The 19,879-nt window shown below is 37.7% G+C and overlaps 1 protein-coding gene across 1 annotated transcript; it reads right to left on the bottom strand.

The window, feature by feature from the left end:
- Positions 1 to 909: 909 nt before the first annotated feature.
- LOC143887499 (uncharacterized) lies at positions 910 to 8,789 on the bottom strand. The gene is made up of 10 exons (XM_077391570.1): positions 8,656 to 8,789; positions 6,678 to 6,933; positions 6,391 to 6,595; positions 5,799 to 5,889; positions 5,508 to 5,653; positions 4,548 to 4,791; positions 4,325 to 4,429; positions 3,712 to 3,894; positions 2,351 to 2,555; positions 910 to 1,549 (listed from the first exon to the last, which is right to left on the bottom strand). The coding sequence occupies exons 2-10, from the start codon at positions 6,895 to 6,897 to the stop codon at positions 1,062 to 1,064; spliced, it is 1,887 nt and encodes a 628-aa protein (XP_077247685.1). The 5' UTR covers positions 6,898 to 6,933; positions 8,656 to 8,789; the 3' UTR covers positions 910 to 1,061.
- Positions 8,790 to 19,879: the final 11,090 nt, after the last annotated feature.

A 19,879-nucleotide genomic window follows, 5' to 3' on the forward strand; every position in this document is an offset into this window, starting at 1 on the left:
TGAGAAAGTGTGTCTTGTGCACAAAGGAGGACGACCCTTCCCTCGAAGTGGGTCAAGAGGCTGATCTTCCCTCTGAGAAGATCAAATCCATTACGAACTGATCTAGATTCATAACAGAAGAGGAGGTGAAACTGCAGCACTAGGATATCGCATTACTCCTTACGACTCTATCTCTTGAATCAAAGAATCAGACCAGAATATGGAATCGGATCTGAAATCTATGTAATTGCATGCACTTTTCTTTTTCTTTTTTGCCACATCATTTTTCGGTGATTTGAGATGACCTAGGGGTTTTGCTTGGCATTTGGGTGCCACATCAGCAAAACCACTTGATTGGTTGCCAATATAGCATTGAAATCCTTGGAAACTATCAGGGATATATCCAAGTTAATCATTGCTTGTACCCTTGCCTCCTACCAAAGAAATCCAAGCCAAAAACCACACAAAAAAAAGGGTGGTTTTTTGGTTGGATATGTTGGGAATGATGCCTTTTCTCCCTTTCCACTAGTCTTCGCTCCCTCCCTCTCTGTCCTCCATCTATGTTGGTAAGCACTAATAACACTCCCTACCACTACTCTATGTGGTTACAGCCAAACACTAATTACCACCGTCTACGAGGTAAGTTTCAGGTAAATCCAATACTTGTTTCAAATGGAGATTCTTTTGAAAGTTCTGACCTTAAGCCAGCCAGCCACCCACAAACAGACAAAATTATCTACAACTTGCAACGTGACCACTCTGCTTTTTGACTGCTGAAGTTGAAAGCAGTGATACATACAGACATGACAACGAGCTTAGAGGATGGTGGGAGATATCACTTGCTTTGGGATTTGCTAACCTAAAAACAATGACTTTGAGTGCAGAAATAACTAATAAAGTTTTTTTTTTTTGAAAGGTAAAGATAATCGATAAATCAAAGACAATTTGTATCATTATTATAAAACAATAATCAACTAACTAATCATTTGGCGAATTCTGCATTGAAAAGAAGGTAATATTAGTCCATATAACTATAGAAAAGAATATGATCAGAAACTGCTCATCAAGTGAGATCAAGATTTCTAACTCGCCGACGCGGGCTCTGTCGTAAGGCCGAAACCGAATGGGAAGAGGGGATCATAATGTGGGTCCCCCACGTTCATCGGAAGTTGATCAACAGACTTAAACCAAGTCCGGGAGAGCTTGCCGGAGAACCCATAATCACCAAATAGGACGTCGGCCACCCCTTGGCCTTCGGTGCCCGGAAGCCAAGCGGCCACTAGAGCGTCCATTTTAGAAACATAGGGTTCTAAGACTAAAGGGCGGCCTGAAATTACAACGACAGCACACTTGAGGGACCCACATACAGTCTCGATTATTTTCGGGCCTGGGTCTGGGAGGGTCAGATTCAGGTTGTCCCCGGCGGTTTCGGCATATGCGTGCTCTCCGACGACAACAATGGCGTAGGAGAAGTCATTGGTTTTGACAAATTCGGCGTTGGGGTTCTCGCTGTAGACGACTTCGGTCGCTGAGTCCACTGTGGATTTGATGGCTTTGAGGATTGTAGTTCCTGTTTGGGACAAGATGAGATTTAAATCAGTTAATAAAAAAAAAATTCTCTTTTTTAATATCAGAGATTTGGATTTTGTTTGGTGCATTTTGGAATAACATCTGAATATACAGGAAAAATCTAGCAGTAGAGTTAAATTTCATATGGTGGATTGTGTTGGAAGTTGGAACATTATAGTCTGGCATATAGTAGTAGATGGTTGCATATATATGTGTGTGTGATTTATGTAGGGGATTAATATCCGCACTGCCATATTTTCATAATGACACTACTCAATTTGTTTTTCGGTTTTTAATTAGCTTTCATGGCTGTTATAGTAACCAAGATGATCAACATCTAATCAGAAAACTGTAAAACAAAAATGCATAGTGCCGTTGTAAAAACCATAGTCACATTATACATACATACATAGATAGATAGATAGATAGATAAATTTGCCCTTTTTATAAAGCAAAACATATTACACCCATTATATTCATTGAACATGTTTAATATAAAAACAGGCATAATCGAATAAGATAAAAATAATAAAGGGGTATTAAGGCCCTGTTTGGATTCCAAGAAAAACACTTCTGAAGGAATTTTTTTTATCAAGATTGTTTTTTTCTTTCCACAATTTAGAGCGAAAGGATATGATTATGGCTAATTTGGAGGAATATTATAATAAATAAAACATCCCACAATTAAAAGTTGTATATGATTGATTCAGGTTGTCATTTTTAGTGTGTCAAGAAGTTTTATAAATATTATTCTTTCCCAAAAAAATTCTTGCAATCGAAACAGGGCCTAAGGGAAACATACCGCTCGTGTGGTTGTTCCCACTGAGTCCTTGCCACTCGATCGTCCACCCACCACATTGGTAGCCCAAGTTGTCAGCATGGCTTCCAGCGACGAGGATCTTTGGTGCCTTCTTAGGCAGGGGCAGCAATGGAGTATCAGCAGATTTTCTATTTTTCAACAGCACAAGTGATTTCCTTACAGCTTCCCTTGCCAATTCTCTATGCTCCTGTTTAAAGCCAAACTCATAATTTTAAAGATCATGAATTCCAACTAAAAACAAATGAAGAAACAGATTTTGCATCTAGAGGCTGTTTGAGAGTATAACCATGGAGATGATAGAAAATATATGTGGAAATGGAAGCTGGGGGAGGCAGAAATCAGCTTCTTCAGGTGGGATTAGGAAGAACAAATGAGTTAAATGCACTGTTTCAAGACTCCCTGTGAGTGATGAGGGCCAAAATGAGGCCAAAGCAAATCCTAGTCAACTCGACGCGATGCAATTGAGTACTTAGTTCACACAGCCAAGTATTCGGTTGGAGTGATCATAACTCGGGAGAGTGAATAGAGTTTTGTTCGACTTTATATGGCGAAACATGGACTAGTTCTGGAACATCACACACATGGAGAGAGGCCAACTCTGCAGCGGATTATCTCTCCAAAGAAGATTGCCCATGCAAAGGGGATGATATTCATCCTTCCTTTATCCCTCCTCCCTTGTTCGAAATTGTAAACAGGGATTCGTATGGAGTTCTGTATTATCGTTTGTAACTGCATTTTTTTTTTTTCAATTTAATCTCTGGTAGGGTCCAGCCAAACCCCAGCTTATAAAAAAAAAGGACCGAGACAAACTTGGTCAAGGTAAAAGGGAGATGACTAGGGCAAGTCGACATTAATGCGGGAGAGTTTTGAAACTGGCATCAATCATTGACTTAGCCCGAGTCGGCTCCCTTTCACCTGCTGAGTTCTTGTCAGAGCCTGCATTTTGCCCCACGAAGTCAATCAAAACTCCTTTTGACTCTCCTGACTTTTTGACAGCATCAACTGAGTACTCACCCATGCCGCATCAGAGTAGGACTAGGATTTGCTTTGGCCGAAATTTTGGCCCATAATCATATTTTAAAACATTGGTTACAGGATAGCATGGTATCTCATACACCCTTGTACATTATCAAAATTACTAATCAGGCTTCCTTTTTCAAGTCTTAAAAGATAAATTTCAGTTTCAAAAGTATTAGGTGAGCAGAAATGATAATTAGGGGAATAGGGGAATCTCAGGGCACCAAAATCCAAACTCTCTGATAGAGTGAACTTGAATACCAAAAGAAGAGCTGATTTAGAGCAAGGCAGAATTTTTGAAACATATAGAGGACTGACTTACTGACCTGGCTTCCAAGATGGTGTACCAAGCTATGATCGGCCATGGGTTTCTCGAACAGACCCATGCTGAATTTGACTCGCAAAATCCTTGTTACTGCGTCATCAATTCGGCTCATAGGGATGGCCTTGGTTTTGACTTGGTAGGTCAGATCATCAATGAATTCTTTATAGTCTAAAGGAACCATAACCTGCAATACACCCGAAAGAAGAGATGGCGAAATGAATTTTTGTTAATATTAATCATATATAAAGATTTTGCTTTGATTTCAATTTTGTCCTGTCTCAACAAAGATGAAATTCTACTGGAACTCAATCAAGTATTGAAAAATTTCCTTTCAAGAAAGAACATTTAAGATCAGCTTTCTTGGATATTATTGACCAAACAAGTTTTACTTGAACTTAACCTTGATTGAATCAAGAGTCAACTTAGCCATTTTTACAAGAACTGGATTGGTTCTTTATGCAATTTAGATGATTCCAAAAATTAAAATTATTTCCCACCTTTACATGCACTGAGATTTTAAAAATATTCTAACCTAACATTCAATGAAATTTTAAAACATCCTCGATGGATTCACCATTGATACAGAATATTAAAACCCACAAGTTTACACTTACCATGTCAATGCCAGCATGAACCCCAGCATGAATAGAATATGAGTAATTTGCATCAGGTGGAGATGTGATTCTGTCAATACCCTGCCAGTCTGAGATGACAAAACCCTGAAAAGATTCATTGAGAAGAGATCGGTTAGAGGCACTTGCTATCATTTTTGGGCAAAACCCGGAGGTACCTTAGTCCCGTAAGGAGCCAGAGGAAAATGTTCATAAAAAATCATACCCTGAAACGGAGTGTGTTCTTGAGAAAATCAGTGACAAGATTGCGGTTAGCATGCATCTTCTTCCCATTCCAACTTGAATACGAGACCATGACGGTTGAGACACCTTTAATGATTGAATGGTAGTATCCAGGCATGTGGATGCTCAACAATCCGTGGTAATCGATGATGGTGTTGTTCTCATTGATGCCCTTTTGTGTGCCACCATCACCGACAAAGTGCTTGGCACAGGCAGCGACTTTGTTACTACACAAAAATAAAGCAATTTGGGTCATTTCAGAGATGGATTCCATCCAAGCACTGTTAATAAGTTGGTATTCAAAAGTCATAGTGTAAATCTATCTCCCTCATACAGCCTCTTTAACAAAACAAAAAAGTCAAAATAAAACCCTAAACGCTAAAAGCATCTAAGTGAAAGACTTTATTCCATTCCCTGCTTGTTAACTGGTCGAGCCAAAATATTGAAAGTAAAGGTGTTTCGATATTATGGAAGGTAATGTAATAAAAAAAACGAATAGATATTATATAAGGGAACCATGTTCATGGGATTATGTTTTGAAATTTGAGGGCTGTCAAGAAATAGAATAATTGATTTGTATGTATCACAGTTACCCCAGCAGAGGAACATTTGCCAAATACAGAAAACAATTACACTGAAATTTTTTCAAACAAGAGGGGCTTACAGGGACAAATAGTTAAAACTGTACCAAAAATTTGTACTGCAAATCAAGGATCGAAATTCGGTTTCGATTTTGGTCTGGCCTCAGCCGAAAATGAAATTTCAGTGGAAATTTCGGTGGCAATTTCAGTTTCTGCGGAAATTTCAGTGAAAATCTTATAATTTTGGCGGAAATCTTGGTATTTCCGCCGAAATTTAAAACTATGCTGCCAATTAAAACTCTCAATCTAAATATATTGAATTTTAAATTGGAGTAATCATAGTTTGCAGATGCTCTTCTTACTTTCCAGCAACATAAGGAACGCCCAATCGAGAATTCGCGGGAATCTCTCCCTGCAAACCGGGGATGATCTCTGTCATTGCTTGAACAATCTTGTGATCTTCACTGTAGCTTTCGTAGCATCGTCCCCATCTAGGATCTCTGCATACCTGTAATATGATAAGAATGGAAACAGAAAAATCAGGCATAGAAAAGCTGTGAGTCTTTAAATTGGACCAACACTACATAGTATATTGTCAAAGTGCCAGAAAAATACAACAATCAGCTGGAAGGTTTGGTGGTTTAGGTCTTTACCGCAATACATGGAGCAAAAACGTAAGGAATACCCGTTGCTCTAACTTCAAGAGCAGTAGCAGCACCAATCCTCTTCACTAGTTCAGGATCCCTAGTAGAACAATAACAAGTTAATTACAAATACAGGAAAGAAATACACATAAAAAGTACAAATGGTTTGATTAAGGCATATATATTTGGACCATCTGGGTTTTGGATTAATTAACCTACTGTTAAGACCCAGACCAGACCTAATAGGGCACATGCTGGGCCTGTATTAACATGACCAGTTCTCAATGGGGCATCCATCATTAAACTTGTACACAGACCCAAAAGATTAAAGAACAAGGTTAACACATTTTGGGCAATTATGTCCACATTCCATATTTTAAAAATGGTAGAATATACTTCACAGACCACTTTTACGGCCAATTTTTTGATCAGTTGCTCATATCTTTTGTCTAAACCACATTAATAGCAGAGCAGCAATAGCTCGGTAACAGCCAATACAATTCATTAAATTCAATAAAAAAGCAGATTCACCAGGAAAATTTCATAGTAGCACAAAAGATCGGGCAATTATATTTAAATTCTGAACTCAAATAGGACTTGCCTGGTAGCTCCAAGCCCCACATTGTGAGGGAATATTGTTGCTTTGTAGACATTGTTATGGCCATGAACAGCATCGATTCCATAAATCATTGGAATCCCCAGACGGGTAGACAGAGAACCATTTTGAAAGTCATTCACCATATTGATCCAAGTCTCTGCGGAAGCCTTTGGAGCAGGCACACTCCCTCCACCACTCAAAATGCTCCCTACAAATTATCCTATACAATTAAGTAGGGGAATTACATTGATAAGAAAGAAGCAAAATTCAAGAGAAGGGGACGTGTTTACCAATGAAGTACTTGTTCATTATCTCAGAAGATCCAACTGTTCGGTCTATTTGTGTCATTTGACCAATCTTTTCTGCAAGAGTCATCCGGCTAAGAAGATCATGAATTCGAGCTTGCAATGGCTGTTGAGGATCTTTGTACTTCAAATAATTGGCTTGTACAAGTGCTGCCCAGCAACACAGGAATAGAAGACCCAATAAAGGGACTCGAAGTCTTGCCATCTTCAATCCAACTCACAACCTTCCCCAAATTTGTCTCTGAGCCCAAGAAATGAAATATATGGAATCAATCTACAGAGCCCGATAAGAAAAAAGCAGAAGAGTTCTAAAAAAGATTGACTAATCATACAGAGAGCACAAACAGAGACCTAAACATTAGTTAAACCTATCTGTAAGACAATGGCTAGGGACGGTTGCAGTCAAAAGGCACCGAAAAACTTGACAAGGGAAGACCAAGAAACACAAAAATAATTATAGACCATGATAAAATAAGAGCACACCAAGACCAAGTTACAAGGGATAGCAAAAGGTGCCAAAAAAAGAAATAAATAAATAGATTATCACCCACGGATCCATGGAGCAAGACAATATAATGCAAAAAAGATAAACAAAAGTTCAAATGCCTGTTTTATTTTCTCCTTTTACATATTAAATTTGTTAGATGAATCTAAACATGTCACTACCAGTTAAAAGCTTCATATATGAGAGCTGACAGATGATGGCTCTTGAAAAACCAAAATATCCCGCCCCCCCCACCCCCCCCCCCCCCCAAAAAAAAAAAAAAAAAACGCTTCTTAAACAGCTTAAATCAACAACAACAAAAAAACGTAGAGACTACTCTGAAGTGATGATAATAATAATAAAAATAAAATCAAACCAACTGCATTCATCGCCTCCTATCTTAAATCACAACAAAAAAGAAGAAGAAAAAAACCCTCATCAATTGGCATCTATAAAGCTAGAAAAAAAGGAATAACAAGAACAGAACTGTACAAAACCAAATAGAATAAGGACCTGTTCGTTTTAGAGTATGACAACCGATTGTGGAGTCCCCGACCGATTATTGGACTGAAAATTGCACTAAATTTGAGTCCAATAATCAGTTGGGGACTCCACAATCGGTTGTCATAATCTAAAACAAACAGGCCATTAATAACGTGTCAAAACAGAGTCATTTGTTCTGGTTCTAAGTATATATTGCACGAAGCTAAAAAAAAAAAAAAAAAAAAAGGCAAACATAGGAAAAACACAAAGAAGATTCACTTTAAAAATAGAGAAAAAAAGCAATAAAATCCGATAAATCACTTCTTCAAAGCTTAAAATCAGAAAAAAAAAACACGAATATGATAAAACAAAAACCAAATCCAAGCATCTACATTCATTATCCTCTAGTTTTAATCAGAAAAATCATCAATCTAGAGATACAATGCTAGAAACAGAGTAATAGAAGAAAAAAAAAAAGAATTCAAAATAAGAAAACAAAGATAGAAAAAAAAAGCAAACAAATCTGATAAATCGCTTCTTAAACAAGTTAAAATCAGAAAAAATACGAATACCACTCCCAAGCGATCAAAAACCAAATCAAAGCATCTACATTCATCATCTACTAGCTTTAATCAGAAAAATCAACAATCTAGAGATACACTGCTAGAAACAGAGTAATAGAACAAAAAAAAGAACTAAAAATAAAAACAAAGAGTCAAAAAATAGAAAAAAAAAGCAAAAAAAATCTGATAAATCGCTTCTTAAACGGCTTGAAATCAGAAAAAAAAAACCGAATAAGTCTCCTAAGAAATCAAAAATTAAATCAGAGAAACTAAATTCATCAAAAAACAAATCAAAGCATCTACATTCATCATCTCACAGCTATAATCAAACAGACAAATATCGATCTAGAGTTACAATGCTAGTAGAAACAGATTAATAGAAACAAAGAACTCCAAAAAAAAAAAGAGTAAAGATAAGAAGAAGAGATCTTACGAAAGAAAGAAACCCTAATCTCTTTAGGATTTTGGAGCTGAAGAGAAGAGGAAGAGTGGTTTTAACCGGGAAACAGAGAGAGACATGTACTTATAGATAAAAAAAGGTACGAGATAGTTTTTGGATAGAGTAAAAGAGGTTAGAATCGTGATAAGGATGGTGTAATTAGAGAATCGTGACCCCCGATTTACTCGCCGGACACCCCCTCTCCAAAACAAATATTCACTAGAATTCTAGAAAAGAAACCTCTTTTTCATCGCACGGTTAATATAGGGATCTTCACCCCTGAGTTTTACGCCGGACACCCCTCTTTCCAAACAGATATTTACATTTTTGACTAGTACCATAACTTCTTATCCAATGTTGCCAAATTTAGATGAACGGAACACGGAATCAACCGAATTGGTGGACCCCTTCAATCTCCACTTTAGATGTGTATTGAAAAACAGAATCCTCATTAAAAAAAAGTATAGTGGGCCCACTTCAATCTCCACTGTAGATGAGGGCCTACCTATTTGGATGATCTAAGCCATTCATTTGTTAGATAATACAACTGAAATGGTGGGCCCCCTTCAATCTCCACCATAGATGTTGATAAGTGGAATGAAAATAGAATGCTAGGAAAAAAGTATAGTGGGGCCACCTATTTGGATGATCTAAGTCATTTTTTTGTCGCATAGGGCTAACCTTTTTGTTTTTTGGTAGCCCCTTCAATCTCCACCGTTGATGTGCTTCTAACAAATAGGATGATTTGGATAAGTGCATTGAGCGGACGATTTGGATCGGTGGATTGATCAAATGATGACGGTGGTACTTCTTACTTTTAGGAGGTGGATTTTTGTGAGATGAAGTATTTGCCCTTTAATCTCCACCCCCTGTGGTTTGGCCATTTTCCACTTTAAGCCTTGTGATTTGGAAGTTACCAATTACACCCTCTCAACTTTCTGTGGGTTTTTTTAATGTGACGGAGTTGACGGAAATGGAGAAATGATTGTTATGCCCTCGTCTTCTCCAACTGAAATTAGGGTTTTCATACTTTAAAACTGAAAATTAGAGTTTGATTCAAACCCTTGTTTATTTATCAACATAAACCCTCTATTTTGGATTTTTATTTGTCGTCATTCACACCATTATCATGATTGCACATAAACCCTAATATTTTAGGGATTTTTTTATGTTTTTATTAATATTTTTTTTTCTTAAAATGTGGGTTTGATATAGCCATGGGGTGGGGTTTTATTATCTATGGTGGAGGTGACGGCGGTGGCAGGAGATGGCGATGGCGGCGATGGCCAAAGATGGCGAGAGCGGCGATGGCCGACCGTGGCGGTAGTGTGGTGGGAAATAGTGTAACCCTAATCCCTTTGCAAATGGCTTAAAATAAGTGATAAAAGGGTATTTTTGTCCTCAAAATATTAACCTTGGTTAGTTTTAGTCATTCCGTCAGGTTAAACTAACGAACCGTCAATGAAGGGGGTCTACTTAAAAATGTCAGGAAGTTGAGGGGGTGTCTTTGGTAACTTTCAAACCATAGGGTTTAAAGCGGAAAATGGCCAAACCACAGGGGTCTATCTGTAATTTTCCCTAAAAGAAGGGCAGTGATACTTTTTTAATATGTGTTTTTCAAGTGTTCTGTTTTTTTTTTTTTTGGTCAAATTAACAGTCAAGCATTTTTACAAGATTAATTTCATTAATATCTAGGCTTCTACTAGTCAAGTTTGGCAACCATGAAAAATTCTTCATGAATTCCTTTCATTTGAAAATTATTTTCCAAGATAATTGTAAACAGTTTTAGGTAAAAATTATTTTAGGAAAAACTTTTAGCTGAAGTAGTTTTTAATTAAAAATATTAACAAAGATCGAGAAATAATTTTTCAAGGAATTTTTTTATTGCTAAGGGCATGTTTGACTACTATGAATTTTTTTCCCCTAGAATATTAGCTTACCCAATGACAAGGGAGGTAGCTTTCCCAGTGATGAGGGAGGATGGGAGAGGGATAGACACGAGAAAGACTGAGTGAGGTGAGGATAAGAAAAGCAACAAGGAAACAAAAAAACTTTACTAAAAAATATGATTGTTTTTTTGCTTATTTTTTACCCAATTCTCACCAAATGCTCATTCGTGCCCTGACAAATTTATCACAGAAAACAAATGCATGGTTTTTTTTTTTTTTTTTTGATGACGTAGGATGTCCCCACCCCCTTCGGGAGCAGGACTAGTACCCTACAGATACACGCAACGACCCACTCACCACTTGTATCAGGTAAGTCGGGGGCGGGTCTAATAGACATTTTTACGATCCAAATCCAATGGTGGAAGTAATAGAACATGTTGATTAGACCACCTTGATCAGATGGTCCTAGCCCTTTAATACATTTACACTCATTTCATGTTTCCATGTTTAATACATCGGTGTCGTGTCCTTTTTAGTGTGGGACCAAATTCTTGCAATGTTGTACAAGATCAACGCTCTCAGTTACACTCATATATGGTGTGCCAAACAGGCTCACTATTCAGCACATTTTGTCTTATGCACTTAATTCGTCTGAGGTGGCTTTTCTCTCCTGCAAAAGTCAGCAGTGAAATGGCTTTCCGCGAAATTGCCTAGCAAAATCCCTCAGAAAAAACATAATATACAGTGACCCATGTGGTTCGATTATCCAAAACATTCATTTCTTGGTATCTGATAAATTATGGTTGAGATTTTTTTTATAACAATTTCAAGATCTCTCAAGAAAATAATATAGAATGAGCCATGTGATTCGATTATCCAAAACATTCATTTATTGGGATATGACATATCATTGTTGAGATTTTTATATTAACAATCTTAAGAGCGAGAAGACAAAGAATTATTTGGATCATTGAACCATGTGGGCCTCATGTTTTCTTTAAAAACTTTTTGCCCATACATGGTCGGATACCAATAAAAACTCTTTATCTCCTTCTACATGGGGGTGACGACTCTAGATAAACAATCCCTCTCTCTCTCTCTCTCTCTCTCTCTCTCTCTCTCTCTCTCTCTCTCTCTCTCTCTCTCTCTCTCTCTCTCTCTCTCTCTCTCTCTCTCTCTCTCCATGCGTATATAATATACAGGCTACTGATATTGGCACTACCATGTTTTAATAATTTTACTAATTGGCATCTCAATGACATTTGACAGCTGGTTAAAAATATAAAAAAGGGTGAGATAGTGCAATTATTAAAATATGGTAGTGCCAATATCCGTAGCCATATGTATACATATGGACTGATGATATCCAAACTATCAACAGTCTTTTGTTGCCATATGTATACATATAGACTGATATCTAAACTATCAACAGATGTTTTGACAACTTACGCGCATAGTGATAACCATTGAGGCCCTGTTTGGTTGCAAAAAAAGGTGGAAGACGGCTGGGCATTTAAGGGGATATGGAATGGCAAACGTTGTTTGGTTGCAAAATTTAAGCTCAAATTCCATTTGACTTCTAGACATTGAGGAGACACCATCATTAGCTTTTTCCTAGGTGGCGGTTGTTCCCTCTACTAAAATTCAAATGCAAAACCTCCATTTTGGAGTTTTTTTGGGAGAAGAAGAGTGAAATTTGTTTGTCTTATATAATCATTGTCTTTTTCCTTTCTGTCTCTCTTTAGCTACCCATTTTGATAATGACACTCAAATATTTCCACACCTCTTCTAGCAACCTAACGCCCTACCGCTTTTTACCTTTTAACAACCACTCTTCTCTCCTAGACAAGCCTACAGAACTTCCATGCTTATCACCTCCCCTTTGACTACTTCTTCCACTAAAATTCTAGCAACCAAATAGAGCCCGAGTGAATTTGCAAATATAGTCATTCCATCAAGGGAAATGGTATATTCACCCCATTTTTTACTTGGGACAGCCCCTTCTAATGTAAAAGAGAAGTTATAAATACACTAGAGGAGGCTGTCCCAAGTACAAAAAGGGCGAATACATCACTTCCATGCCATCATTTTGTGTCCAATACACACACGGTAAATTATTTGACTCACAAAAAGGCCAAAAGTCCGTATAGATGAAAAGACAAAATTACATCATAAAATGACCAAAATACCCATGACACTTAGCTATATGTTTTGATAGGGGTCGCACCAACTCGACTCAGACTCCTGCATCGGGTGGGGCCAATTCCATCAAAACATGAGGTAAGTTAGTAGGCTCCACCTGATGTATAGGTTTGAGTTGAGTTGGTGGGACCTACCCTTATCAAAACACGTCACTAACTGTCACAGGTATTTTTGGTCTTTTTACAATGTAATTTCCATCATGACCTATTTGCAAAATTCACTCAAATGTGATGATTCTATTTGTAAATTGTCAAAGTCAAACTGGAGACTATTTATACAAAATTTGATCTGTTTGTATTGATCACAAGGGGCCCACATGAGCTGGATCATGCACAATTTTGTTGGACTTATTAAACTGAGGACCTGAATGTAGACGGTTGCAGAGTTTCCATTTCTGACCGTCGGCTTGCATGCAGGCCACCATTTTGAAGGGTCAGGATCATCTGATTATGGCCATTTCAGGTCATGGCATCTTGTAATGAGGCACACGGTGCCGTGATATTTGAAAATACCCCTAAAATAACGGCTACTGATGCACACATACTTACCTGTTATGATACACCGAGTCGTGATTGGGACCCACACTCTAGTCTGTGTCATCCTATATCGGCATAACCTCTTAATACTGGCACCCCCTCTTCATTTCCATCATTTTTCATTGGCTGATATAGCTAAACATTTCTCCTCCCTTTTAAATTTGGGAAATGATAAATGCGCCCAGTTTCTTTACTTGGGACACACCCACGTGGCAATCAGGTTCCTTCAATCCTTCCCATGTGATTTACACCTGCCTCCTTGCAGTCATAGATAAAATGCACCTGGGTGTCCCAGGTAATGAAAATGGTGGATTTATCATTTCCCTTTAAATTTTCCCAATTAAGATCTGTCTAAATAAGGGTAATGACAAATCCACTCCGTTATTTTCATGGGACGCCCGCTATCCGTGGTTTTGTCATTGATAAAAAAAAGTAGGCCATTAAAGTATAATAAAAAGGTCAAAATACAGAGGAAAACAGTTTCAAAATGGAACTAAGTGAGTTGGTGGTGAGAATAAAGACAAAAGTGAAAATGACCCAAGATTTGCTAAAGATGATAGTGAGAATGACTCATGATTTGCTCTTTTTCATGTTGTTTTTGGTATTTGGTTTCGTATTTGGTGCAATTCGATGAAAAAAGTACAGAATGTGGATGATGATTGCAACATAGTACGAATCGGGGATACCTTTCATCTTATCTACGAAACACGTACAACTCTTTAAAAAGTGGTCCACAAAAGACCCTAATGCCCTTCCTAACAGAATCAGTACTTATTATGATTCTCTTTGTGGCCACTTTTTTTTTTTTCTATTTTAGTCTTATCTTCAAGAGAAACTGGGGCTGTATTTAATGCATTTCACTTCCCCCATTAATGCACGGGGAATTGGCGTGCTGCACAAAAGTCACCTTGGCTGTCATCCTTTGATTCGTTTGAAACCAAAAAACCTTAGGTTCGTTTTAATTATGGCCGTTAGCAATAAGCAGAGACGGATGGATCCTTGACATGTGGACAGATTCTGATGGAATTGTGGCGTCTTTCTTTATTTCACGTGTACAGAGATAAGCGTGAAGAGGAAGTGAGTATTACTTGTCCAATTCCGTCAGCGTCCCATGCATTAATGGGGAATGAGAAATGCATTAAATGCGGCCTTATTTTCCCTGCAAAAAGAATGATTGAGGTGTACCGCCTTGCACCAAATACGATGAGGCTATCTGCACTCTGATTATGTCAGAAAGGGCATTGGGGTCTTTTTCCACCCGTTTTTGAAGAATTGTCCGTGTTTTGTCGATAAGATGAAAGGTGTCCGCATTCCTTACTATGTTGCAATAAATGCCCCCGTTCCGTGCTTTTCTCTTTATTTCTTCGTCATGTTATCTTGCCACATGTCATGATAGAGGATCTTCTTCTTCTGTTTTCTTATAAAAAGAATTCCCATTTTGCTAGCTAGGTCCTCGGTGTCATTTTCCAAGCAAGATAGGTCAGAATAATAAAGAAATGGTCAAAATTTGACCATTGGAATCAACCCTAGCGGTGGTTGTAATCAAGGTTTAAAATTTCGGTTTTGGTACCGGTTTCGGACTTTGAAATTTCGACCGAAATTTCGGTGAAATATTAAAATAATATTAAAAAAAAAAAAGATTTTTTTGGTCAAATTTCGGGAAAACTGAAATTTCGACCGAAATTCCAAAATTTCGGTCGAACTAAATGACCGTTTCGGTTTTTATGGGTTTCGGTGTCGGTCTCCACCGAAATCTGAAATTTCAGATTTCGGTCGAAATTTAAAACCATGGCTGTAATAGAGAGCATATTTGTTTAATTATATTATTTTAGAAGAAAAATAATAATAAATAACCTCACTCTTAATCAATTACTAATAAAATTATAAAATTAGAGAAAGGGAAATGATATATAAGCCCATTTTTCTTACTTGGGCGGCACCCTTCTAGAAAAAAAAGAATAGTCACAAATACACTAGAGGGGCCGGGCTGGCCCATGAAAGAGAGGCGGCGAATATATCACTTTCCTAGTAAGATGATTCTGTCTCGAAGAAGGAAAACGACCATGACTCATTACACATGCGGCATATGCATTAGGTGATCGGGACCGTGATATGATGGGTTGTCACAAGGCCACATAGTGGATCTAGATCGTAGTTAGCAAAACGCGGTACACTTAAAAATAGGGACGGGAAAAAAATCGAGTTTGATATGGTATTGGTTCAAAAGAACGTAGTTAAAAGGTATCTAAAATGTCATTTACAAAATATAGTGACGGTAAATTTGGAAAGTTGTGCAGGTTTAATACTTGTTATGGTCACTAGTAACAATGGATTTGATTAGCGTAAGCGTGGTAATGGCTCCATGTCGTAAGACGGTTGATTTGATTAACAGAAAGTCGGTAATTCATAAAATGAGAAGAGTTCAAATAAGGTCAGATTCTAACCAATCTCTCGATGCAAATAAGGTCACATTCTGCAACTTTTCACACAAGGGATTCTGCAGATTTTTCTTCAAGAAGGAAAAAAATCCGGAAGAAACACAATTGAATCCGACTATGAAACAACCAATTACTCCAAAAGCTTAAGCGGATATAGTTGGGGTCAACAGTTGCCCGTTTCTTCTATTTTTGCTTCTTGCAATGCTTAAATATGCTAAAAATATGAGCACAAATAGGCGGAGTTACAGAAAGACATACAAATCTAGCTACCATGTTTTAATTATTGCATAAATTCAACTTGTCTTTTCTTTTTTAATTGGCTTCTCAAGGTTTTTGGGAATTTTAATAACATTTCAAAGCTGTTTAAATCATAAAACAAAAGATGAGTTAGTGCAATTATCAAAAAATGGTAGTGCCAATGTCAAGTCCCAAATAAAAGTCATGAGGTATTTGAAATGACTACTGATATTGACACTACCATGTTTTAATAATTGCATCTCTGTTTGTCTTTTCTGTTTACTAGTGGGGAAACCCGTGCATAATGCACACGGGGCGAAAAAATAAGTAGTTCATAAAAACAGCTAGGTTAAAATATTTAAAAAGGGGGGTGCATGCATACAAAAACATATGAGGAAAAAATGACCCCTAAAATACCAAAGGAATGATGGAAAAGAAGAAAAAAAAGTAATGAAAATCCAATCACAAATAAAAGAAAATCCGGAGATAATTCACCAAAATTCGTATATGCAATTAGACCCCAATTGAAGGGGCTTGAATTATTCAATCAAGGCGAGGCCATATTCCAATCTTCCAAAGTGAAATTAAAAAAAAATGTCAACAATGCACTATAAAAAAATTATGAAATTCAAGGATTTGGTGCCATTTTCAAGGTATGTAACATGAACTACTTATAACCCAGCAACTTGAGTGATAGATAGAATCAGAAGCATGGTTCACAATTTACATAATTGGAGAAAATAAAAGAGCCTCAGTGCATCATCTATACCTTGGACAAACATTTTACATGAGGAAATGATGGAAAATGATGTTAAGACTAAATTGATGGATATAATCTCTTAGAGTAATTCATATCTTAACCATTGATTGTAAGGAAAACAACCATTGGATTGGTGTGTGGTAGGCTAGGCAATTTGGGTAGATTAACAACTAAGCTAGATTTAGTAATTAGGATTTCTATTATTATCACTTCCATGATTATGCATGATTATGTAAATCTCTTGCTGTGTATCCATTTTAGTGGTCTATATTAACACTCATTAGGGCTTATTGTAATAATTAAAGAAAGCAAGATTACCACAACCTAAATAGGTTGTGCCTCAAAAATCATTTCCATAGGTTGATCGTAACCCTCCGATCTGAATGTTAGTGGGTTGATCCTAACCCTCCATAGATCGGAGGGTTAGGATCAACCCACTAACATTCAGATCGGAGGGTCCCCCTTCCTACTATATTATAATAGATAGGAATAAAAGAGAAATTGATGCCAAGTAGATCTCAAGCGGGATGGGGAGGCTGTCCACGTTGACGTGAACGATGAAACCCCCATCCTGCTATATTATAATAGATATTAGATATTGGCTTATGCAAACTTTGTGGGAACTGTAATAACTTTTGATAGCTGTTTAAATAATAAAAGACACGATGAGTTAGTACAATTATCAAAACATTTTTAGGTAAACAAGCTGGGATCGAACCTGCAACCTCTAGGTTGTTGTACAAAGTCTCAACCATTGAGCTACAGGCCCACCCTAGTAGCCTTTGAAATATATGCACGGCATTTTAGGTTATTTTATGGAGGATCATTCTAACCCTACGATTTGTGGGAGACAAAATGGACGTGTATAAACCTTCACAAATCTGTTCATTTTTTGCCTTAAAAGGGTTATGATGATCCTATGGAGCTGTTTATTTGTGGACACCCTATCTATGTGAGGCCCAATCAAATGAATGGTATGGATCACCCAAACAATGTGGGCCCCCACTGTATTTAAGTAAGTGTGTAGATAACTTATCTACACTTGTGTGTAGAAACGGTTTTCTCATATAAAAAATACCACTTAACGTTTCGGTTGCTACACCCACAACTAGGCTATTTGAGTGCAATTCGGGGACCACATTTAATCAATGTTCTTTTTGGAAGAGAAGATATATTTGCCCCCTTTTCTTCCCCATTTTTTTGTCGTATCCGAGATAAAAGAAACTATGAACAGATATAGTGGGACCACATTAATGGATGATCTAGACCATTCATTTATTGGTTTCCAATGCTGATAGGTTTGGATCATCAGATGAATGGTTTGGATCATCAAACCGTGGGGGGCCTCCTGTATCTCAACATTTAAAAGTCCATTAGAAAAGCGTAAATATAAAGATAAAACGCTTAAATAGCGCAAGTAATAAAGTGAGTTCTAATTGAGGGTCACATGTGGCACGTGGATCTGACTGTTGAATACAAATCTGGTCTATTATTGCTTGGCCCACCTTGATTGGATGATCCTAGACCCTTGATCTATGAGGCCTCATTTAGGGTTCCCCTTAAGAGAAGCTAAACCATTGATTTTTTTGTAGGGGGCACATCCATCCAGCATTGAACTAGGGACCATGGGAATCGCTTCATGACGGTCCACCAAATCAACGGTCCCGATCACACACAGAAGTCCTCATGTGGGACCCACATTGATATTTTAGATTGATGTTTTCCCAATCATAAAGCAAGGATGCCTTTGATCAAGTATGAGATATATTTTAGCCGTTGATTGCATGTCATTGGATTTTAGCTATAGATTTTGATGATATCCGATGCCATTGACTTTTGGGGATATATGACAATCAAGGTGGCAAACAGGCCGTGCCTAGCGGGCACGGCATGACCATATCAGGCCCGGATAGGCCCGCGGGCCGGGCACGGCACGGCAGAGTTCACGGGCCGTGCTGTGCCGGGCCGATTTCCACCGAGCCTAGGCACAGCACGGCACGGCCCGTGTATTTTTTTATTTTCAATGTTTGAAATTCAAAGTTATCAAAGTTTCACGTTATCTGTTGTAGTTAATAGTTTTGTTTTTGTTTTTCTCTTAATTTTCTTCCCTTTCCTTTAATAATGCTGGTTGCGTCGTTTGGAAAAAAGTTAGGGACTCTTCGGATGCATGGAAATTTTTTCCAAGAAAAATTGTCGAAGGTACGTATTTGAAAATCTTATTTTTCATGGGAAATAAAAAATTATATTTTTTACAAGAATACCTCCAAACTAGCCGTCTGAAACAACTTTTGGGGGCTATTATTGTGTCTTTAAAAAAAAATCACATTTTTTAAAAGGGGAACTGGGCTCGCGGGCCGTGCCGTGCCGGCTCGACAGGCCGCCAAACCAAGCCCTGCAAGGCCCACAACTTCATGCCACGCTGGCACGGCCCATTTGCCACCTTGATGTGACAACAATGTTCTTCTCATTTATCTATTAACTCCTACTTGATCAAGACATCTACTTTATCCTAAGCGTCTATTTGATTAGTGGATAGCTTTTCGTGGATAAGACCTTATCTTGAATTGTCGTGCACGGTAAGAACTCTTGTTTCGAATATGTTTCATCTTATATTCCTAGAGGAAGTCTAAACTGAAGCGAGCCCTTTTAAAAAAGAGGTGAAAGGAAGTCTAAACTGAAGCGAGCCCTTGCAAGAAAGAGGTGAAAGGGCTCCCCCAATTGGCTGTACATCACCATCATGTTTGACTTTCAGCCGTTGTTAATGCACATCACCATCATGTATATTTCTTATTATCATTGAAAACACATTTGTTTAAACTGAAGTTAGGTTTAAGTGCAAATTTGATTGCGTTTCGGGACCATTCTACCGAGTGCTTTTGTACTCTATCCTAAGTCTGTTTATCAGTGGATAACTTTTCGTGAATAAGACCTACCAAGAATGGCCACCATTCCTCAAAAGTCAAGAGACAGGGTAGATAATCATATCTAAGAATAAATTTGTTGGAAAGTTACCTTATTTCCCACCCACCGCAGGTGGCTTGGGTGGGAAGGCAAGAGGCAAAGATAGAAACATTCTTATTTGGGTTTCTTGGAAACAACTAAAAAGAAGAAGTGGCTTTCTTCTTTGGAGTGTGAAAAAATCAAGAGAGGGAAAGA

This window comes from Tasmannia lanceolata, unplaced genomic scaffold, assembly GCF_043159265.1.
Source record: "Tasmannia lanceolata isolate RefF3 unplaced genomic scaffold, GAP_Taslan_0.1 ptg000012l, whole genome shotgun sequence".
In the NCBI taxonomy this organism is placed as follows: domain Eukaryota; kingdom Viridiplantae; phylum Streptophyta; class Magnoliopsida; order Canellales; family Winteraceae; genus Tasmannia; species Tasmannia lanceolata.

Bases quoted from the DNA above. Each gene is read 5' to 3' on its own strand.
- LOC143887499 (XM_077391570.1), bottom strand. From the start codon at position 6,897: ATGGCAAGACTTCGAGTCCCTTTATTGGGTCTTCTATTCCTGTGTTGC. The intron at 6,596-6,677 runs GTAAACACGTCC...GATAATTTGTAG, and splicing joins AATGAACAAGTACTTCATTG to GGAGCATTTTGAGTGGTGGA. The intron at 4,792-5,507 runs GTAAGAAGAGCA...ATTTTTGTGTAG, and splicing joins GTTCCTTATGTTGCTGGAAA to TAACAAAGTCGCTGCCTGTG.